The sequence below is a fragment of the Chrysochloris asiatica genome, unplaced genomic scaffold, assembly GCF_000296735.1.
Source record: "Chrysochloris asiatica unplaced genomic scaffold, ChrAsi1.0 scaffold00282, whole genome shotgun sequence".
In the NCBI taxonomy this organism is placed as follows: Eukaryota; Metazoa; Chordata; class Mammalia; order Afrosoricida; family Chrysochloridae; genus Chrysochloris; species Chrysochloris asiatica.
The window spans coordinates 2,846,736-2,854,138 of record NW_006408800.1 but is presented as its reverse complement, the minus strand read 5'-3'; the positions used below and the strand labels follow the sequence as shown (position 1 = coordinate 2,854,138).

At 35.7% G+C, this 7,403-nt stretch overlaps 1 protein-coding gene across 1 annotated transcript in view; it reads right to left on the bottom strand.

Moving 5' to 3' along the window:
* Nucleotides 1-7,403, bottom strand: part of LOC102815532 (ATP-binding cassette sub-family A member 13-like) — an 857,870-nt gene that overhangs the window by 340,503 nt on the left and 509,964 nt on the right. Inside the window, exon 45 of the mRNA XM_006874535.1 lies at nt 1,072-1,141. Within this exon, the coding sequence (XP_006874597.1) occupies nt 1,072-1,141 (70 nt within the window). The remainder of the gene's footprint in view (nt 1-1,071; nt 1,142-7,403) is intronic.

Here is a 7,403-nt window from a genome sequence, read left to right as displayed (position 1 = left end):
CTGTAAACTTTCACTCAATCTACAATAAAAACCTTAAATTAAAAAAATAAATAAAAACAAGGGGGTAAACAACCACAAACAAATAGCTGGGGAAAAAAACAACAACAAAGACTTCTTAAGTCAAATGATTTGGAGAAAGCACTCTTGCTTTTCACCCCTTATCAACCCAAGTGCATATTATCATGTTATAGCATCTTAGAAGAACTGTAGCAAGGAGACCTGCCTATGCTACTTGAAACCACATTTATGAAACTTATTTGACCGTGGACTGATATGATGATATTATTTATTTCCACATTTCTTTCTATCACCTTTCTTTGTAGTAGTCATGCACTTGGCTCTCTTTCAGTTGGCTGGCCACTACGGTCTCTTTCAAATTTCTTGGCATAAAACAGTGAATGCTTCCAGTGCTGCATTCATTCACTGAACCATCTCAATTGGTATTCCATCAATTTCTGCAGCCTTCTTTTCTCATCAATGCTTCCAGTGCACCTTGATCTTCCTTCAAAATAATGGGTTCTTGATACACTCGGATGGTTTGTGCTTCAGAGTTTTTTTTGTTTGTTTGTTTGTTTGTTTGTTTTTTGTATAATGAACCATAATGAAATGGACCAAATGGTCTCAATACCTAGCTTCCAGAACTCAAACAGAAATATTACAATAGCCTTGAGAGATCACCCTGCCTTGAAATTCTTACCCTACAAGACAATTCTAATTCTTGTTCCCTCATTATTAATTGAAGATTTCTTTGCTTACTAACTAATATTTGTGATTGTAATGATACTAATCAGTATTGTTGTTAGGTACAATTGGTTTGATTTCAACTCATAGCAATTTCATATGTAAATGAATGAATAAGAGAGACACCGTTGAGCCTATATACCACCCATACTGTATAAACGATCATTTCATATGATGAAAACCTTTTCTATAAAGAACACATCAAGTCAACCAAAAGTCTTAGGGAATCAATTAGTTTGCGAATTATGAAGATTTCATAGATGGTATAAACTGAGTCTTCTTACTTACGATGGATGTTTTAAAGGCGTAAAAACAGTGCAGAAAACTTACTTGGCAGCCACATGAATTCTGGAGTTCCAGATGAGAAAAGTGATCACTGTGCCAGCATGAAGAATTCTTCCTATCAAAACAATGGAAAAAACCAGAATGATATTTCAGATTACAGAAATATTGTATTTCCATAAAAAAGAATCCCATCACACTACAACAGAGTTCACAAGACAATCATCTCTGGCTGCTACAAAAGCAGTACTCTGACATTTGTTTTCACAGCTTGAATTGTTAATCTGACAATGTTTATTACAATGACAATATATCCATCACATTAAAAGATGTTCACTTGGTTCACTGTATTGCATGTTGACTGAGGCTCTTAGGAGGCTGTGAGGTTTACTGTTAAACCTGAGATTACAAATCTCAAAGGCTGAAACCTTCAGCTCCAAGAAGCAATTAAAAAGCACAGTGAGCTGCTAATTCCTATTCACTACATGGCATTATCTCCATCAAATAAATTTCCCATCAAATAAAATATTAAAAAGATGCAATTAATGAATTTCCATCTTAAAGAAAATTGAGCAACAGGAAACAACTTGTAGCAATAATTTAAAATATAGTTTTATTCTAAAGTCACTGTATATATATATATCGTTTTCTCTTGGTCCCACACTTAGATTTTTTATTTCCAAATCAAAAGTTGCTTTAATAATGACATTTCTTCTCCATTACTTGAAAATTGAGGAATATGGAAGGAAACTGATAACCCTTGAGTTATTAACACCCAGCTAGATATTTTTACCAAAAGTCTTGACTAGCCCCATTTTTCAGAAAAAAAATGATGGGGGTCCTGAGAGATAAAGTACCTTTCCTAAGATCCTATGTCAGCCTACCTCCAAGCCCTTTGCTCTTCCCTGTGTTTCATTAGTATGAAACGTTGTTGTCGGTGTCATGGATGCTTTCTATTCATAGTGACCTCATGTGGCACAGTACCGTTGTCCAGTACTTTCTTGACCATGATCTTTATGGAAGCAGATTTCTATCACTTTCTCCCACAGAGTGGGTTTGAACTGCCAACCTTAAACTAGCATTTGAACAAAATAGCCAGTCACTGAGTTTAAAAAAGTGGCATCCAAAAAAGAAAATTTCTATTTCTATTCATCAGAAGAGCAAAGTACATTTTCCAAGTCATTTTTTTAAATTTCAAAAATAATTTAAATTCTTTCCTTATAATACTTTCTTGGCTTATGGGAACTCCAGTTGAGACTTAGAAGTTTACATGGAAATGAAACCTACCAGCTACATTTTAAGCAGATGACTACATCTGATAACAACTTTAAAAATAAATTACTCCATTTATACTTCTTAAAGTAAGCAGGCTCTTTCTCCTTCGCATACTTGTCTTAGATAACTTTTAGCAAGTATTTATAACTTAACAGATAACAAAAATAATGTTTCCTCTTTCAAATTTTTCATTATGCTCAATCATGTTTGAGCTTCAAAGCTGCACAATTATCAGTGACAGTTTAAACAAATTGATACACTTTAGGGTCTCCACCAGCATCCAGAAATTTTTCTAATAAAATAAAATATTTAATATGAAACCATGTGAGCATTCCAAAAAAAAAAAAAAAAAAAACAGACAGAAAAGCAATTTAGATGTTTCTACTTAAAATGTCCCTTCAGAGTTTAAGAACCTAAATACATATCACTTTAATTTAGACTAGCATGTTCCTAAAAGTTTTCTGTGGGACGCTACAGTTCCAGAATAAATATGTCTTCAAAGTGGTCACTTGATTCTTCATGTTTAGAAAGACTACATTAAACAGGTTTCTTAAATCTAAGATTGTCTTGGGTTTTTAATAGTCTAATGTGCACTTTGCGTTTGGGAGATACAGAGAAATGTTACAGGGAACTATTCTCTTGGGAGTAGTATTCCAAGAAAGGAGACTTTCCAAAGAGAACACAAGCTATCCACAGGGCTACCCTGTGATTTACTGTAGACAACCATTCTTTCTATAGAACCAGGGGCACATTTTGATAAGTAGAGGCAGAGAAAACTTTAGAAACACAGTCAGTAAGAGGTAGAGCTGAGATTTGGAGTCAAACAGACTGGTTCCAGAACCTGTCTTCTAAACCACTTAAACATGACACCAGATACAGTGAATCTCCACACTTTTAATCTTTGGCCTGATTTCCCATATTTATACTCCCTCTGAGGGAGCCTTTCACCAGTCATGCCAGGCTTCCACCTAATGACAACTCATAAGGCTTATGAATTTTCCATTGTTTCCCAAGCATTACAAGCATGATGGCACTGAGAACATTCATCACAATTCTGCAATCTAATGATGAAGATGAAGCTCTTTAAATTATGAAAATAATCTCTAAACATCTCTCCACTTGAAATTTTATTTAAAATAAAAATTTTAAGATTTGATAACTACCAAGTTTGCTCTGTAGCGTCGTGGTTACAAATTGGGCTGTGAGCCAAAAGGTCAGCATTTCGAAACTACCAGCTGTTCCACGGGAGAAAGATGAGGCTTTCTGCTCCTGTAAAGATTTACAGCCTTGGAAAACCCTATGCAGGGTCACTGTGAGTTGGAACTGACTCCATGGCACATAGCAAAAACAATGTTTGCTCTGTATTAAAACACTAGCAAAAATGGGAGTAGGGAATGACCATTTGCCTCAAAAATAATAAGGAAAGTTGTCACTGGAGTGACACCAGATGTAAGCCTTGTAAAATGAAAGCAAATAACATTTGTTGTTGTTGTTGTTAGGTGCCATCGAGTCAGTACCAACTCATAGTGACCCTATGCACAGCAGAAACACTGCCCAATCCTGGGCCAACCTCATTACTGTTGCCACACTTGAGTCCATCGATGCTGCCACTTGGATTATCCATTTTGTGGGGGTCTTCCTCTTTTTCTCTAACCCTCCACCTTACCAAACATGATATCTTTCCCCAGTGACTGGTCCCTCTAGACAATAAGTCCAAAGTATGAGAGACAAAGTTTGGTCATCCTGGCCTCCAAGGAGCACTCTGGCTGCACTTCTTCCAAAACATATCTATTGGTTCTTTTGACAGCTCATGGCACTTTCAATATTCTCCTCCAACACCAGAACTCAAAAGCATCGATTCTTCTATGGTCTTCCTTATTCACTGTCCAACTTTTGCATGCATATGAGGTTATTGAAAATACCATGGCTTGGTCAGGCGCACCTTAGTCTTCAAGCTGACATCTTTGCTCTTCAACACTTTACAAAGGTCTTATGCAACAGATTTGCCTACACAATATGTCATTTGATTTCTTGACTGCTGCTTCCATGAGTGTTGATAGTTGATCCAAGAAGAATGAAGTCCTTGAGAACTTCAATCTTTTCTCCATAGATAAGAATGTTTTTTATTGGTCCAGTGGTGAGGATTTTTGTTTTCTTTACATTGCAATGCAATTCATATCAATGGCTGTGGTCTTTGGTCTTCATCAGCAAATATTTTAAGTCCTCTTCAGTTTCAGCAAGCAAGGTTGTATAATCTGCATATCACAGGCAGTTAATGAGTCTTCCACCAATTCTGATGCCATGTTTTTCTTCATATAACCCAGCTTCTCGGATTATTTGCTTAGCATACAGGTTGTATAAGTATGGTGAAAAAATACAACCCTGACGCATACCTTTCTTAATTTTAAACCATTTAATGTTCTCATGTTCTGTTCGAACAACTGCTTCTTGGTTCATGTACAGATTTCTCATGAGCACAATTAAGGGTTCAGGAATACTCATATTTTGCACTGTTGTCCGTAGCTTGTCATGATTCACACAACTGAAAGCCTTTGAGTAGTCAATAAAGCACAGGTAAATATCTTTCTGGTATTCTCTGCTTTCAGCAAAGATCCATCAGATATCAGCAATTACATCCCTCGTTCTACAACCTTTTCTGAATCTGACTCGAACTTCTGGGAGTTCTCTGTCAATGCAGCAATTTGTGTATTAGCTTTAGCAAAATGTTACTCACATGGGATATCAAAGATATTGTCCAATGATTTCTGCTTTTCATTGGGTCTTCTCTCTTTGTAATGGGCACAAATATGGATGTTTTCCACTCAGTTGCCCAGATCATTGTCTTCCTAATCTTCCTAATTTCTTGGCATAGATGAGTGAGTGACTCCAGTACCACCTCACTTTCTTGAAATATTTCAATATTTATGCCATCAATTATTGGTGCCTTGTTCTTTGCCAATTCCTTCAATGCACCTTGTACTTCTTCCTTCAGTATCATTGGCTCTTGATCATATGCTACCTCTTGAAATGGTTGAACATTAACCATTTCCTTTTGGTACAGTAACTTTGTGTATTCCTTCCATCTTCTTTTGATGCTTTCTTCATCATTCAATAATTTGCCCAGAGAATCCTTCAATAACAAAAGTCGAGGCTTGAATTTTTTCTTCCATTCTCCCATCTTGAGAAATGCTGAGTGTCTTCTTACCTTTGGTTTTCTGACTTCAGATCTTTTCACATTTTGTGGTAATATTTGTCTTTGTCTTCTTGAGCTGACTTCTGAAATTTTCTGTTCAGTTCTTGTACCTTCTCATTTCTTCCATTTGCTTTATCATCTCTATGCTGAAGAGCAAGTTTCAGAGTCTCCTCTGACATCCATTTTGTTCTTTTCCTTCTTTTTTATAGGTAAAAAATTTTTGCTCTGGTTTGGGACTTCAGTAAATCAAGCCCTACCTAAATAACAGACAGAAATTGTTTTTCATGTCAATATTCATAGCCTCTTTGTATGCTACAACTCCACTCCTGCAAACCTTTTCTATGATTACCAGGAAAAAGGGTAGAAATAGTTATAAGATGAGAAGGCATTAAGGGTAAAGTCCTTGGAGGAAGATAGGGAGTAAAACACAGATCCAGTGAGACAAAAGAAGGTTCAGAGGTAACAAAATAGGGAAGGCTGCAGGAACAGTATCAAAGAAAGAGATGTGGTGAGTTCTGGGTGCCAACACCATACTTGTAAAAGTAAAAGAGTTAACAAAATAGAATTTTAATATGCTCTGCTGGCATTTATAAATTTATTATACTTCCTTTTCTTTGGGATAAACTGTGGTTGCTACCGTTAAATGTTATCCTGTAAATTCTGACTCCTAACAAGCCTACATACAACGGAAGTGAAGCGCTGTGCCATCCTCACACTCACTTATATGTCTGAACTGACTATTCCAGCCACTGTGTCAGTCCATCTCATTGTGGAACATTTTCTCTTTTCCTGATCCTCTACTTTGCCAAGCATAATATATTTCTTGAGGGAGTATTACCATCTTCGCTTCTGCGCCATCTTCACTTGCAACATAGGTTTGTTCTTTCTTCTGGCAGTCCAAGAGTTATTTACTATTCTTCTCAAACACCAAAATTCAGAGACATTAATTCTTCTATTATAATTATAATTCTGCCTATTTTATGAATTTATTTATAGTGTATCCTCAAAAAATGAAAATCAAAAATAAAAATTTTTTTAAATGTTATAAAGAAAAGCATGCTTTAAAATTTTTTATGAAAAAGTTATCTTGATAATAACATATTTTCAAATCTTAAATATAATGGCCAAAAAATCACTCAAAATTTGGATATTCTGCGTCTTTTTACACACACACACACACACACACACATATATATATATATGATTTACAATTAAGTTGGCTAATTGCTGCTTTCCTTTCTTGTTAAACATACACTTTATAGTATTAACAAACAAATATTAATAATTAATAGCATTTAATTTTCTTAATAAAATACAGTTACTTAAAGTAGCATTTAAAAACCAATTACAAACTATGTTCTTAACTTTTAGGGAGAACTGGTGCATATGAAAATTTTTTATAAATTTATATATAGTCAAAAGACACAGGTAAACATCTTTTTGCTATTTTCAGTTATACAAGATTCATCTGATATCACAACTTTTTCTGAATCCAGCTCTATATATTTGTTGTTGTTGAGTCCCATTGACTCAGTTCTGACTCATAGCGACACTGTATAGGGTTTCTGAGGAGTGAGTGACTAGTAAGCTTGAGCCATCGACCTTACGGTTCAAACTAACATTGCAGTCCAGCACATTAATCCACAGTGCAATACCAGGACACTCTCTCTCTCGCATATATATATTTGGACCTCTGGTAGCATAGTGGCTACAAATCAGGCTGCAAACCACAAGGTCAGCAGTTCGAAACTGCCAACTGTTCTGTGGGAGAACAATGAGGCTTTTTGCACCTGGACAGATTTACAGCCTCAGAAAACCCTGTCCAGGGTGGCTATGGGTCAGAACTGACTCCATGGCACATAACAATAACAACTATATAGATATATAGATATATTTCCATTCAGTTGATATA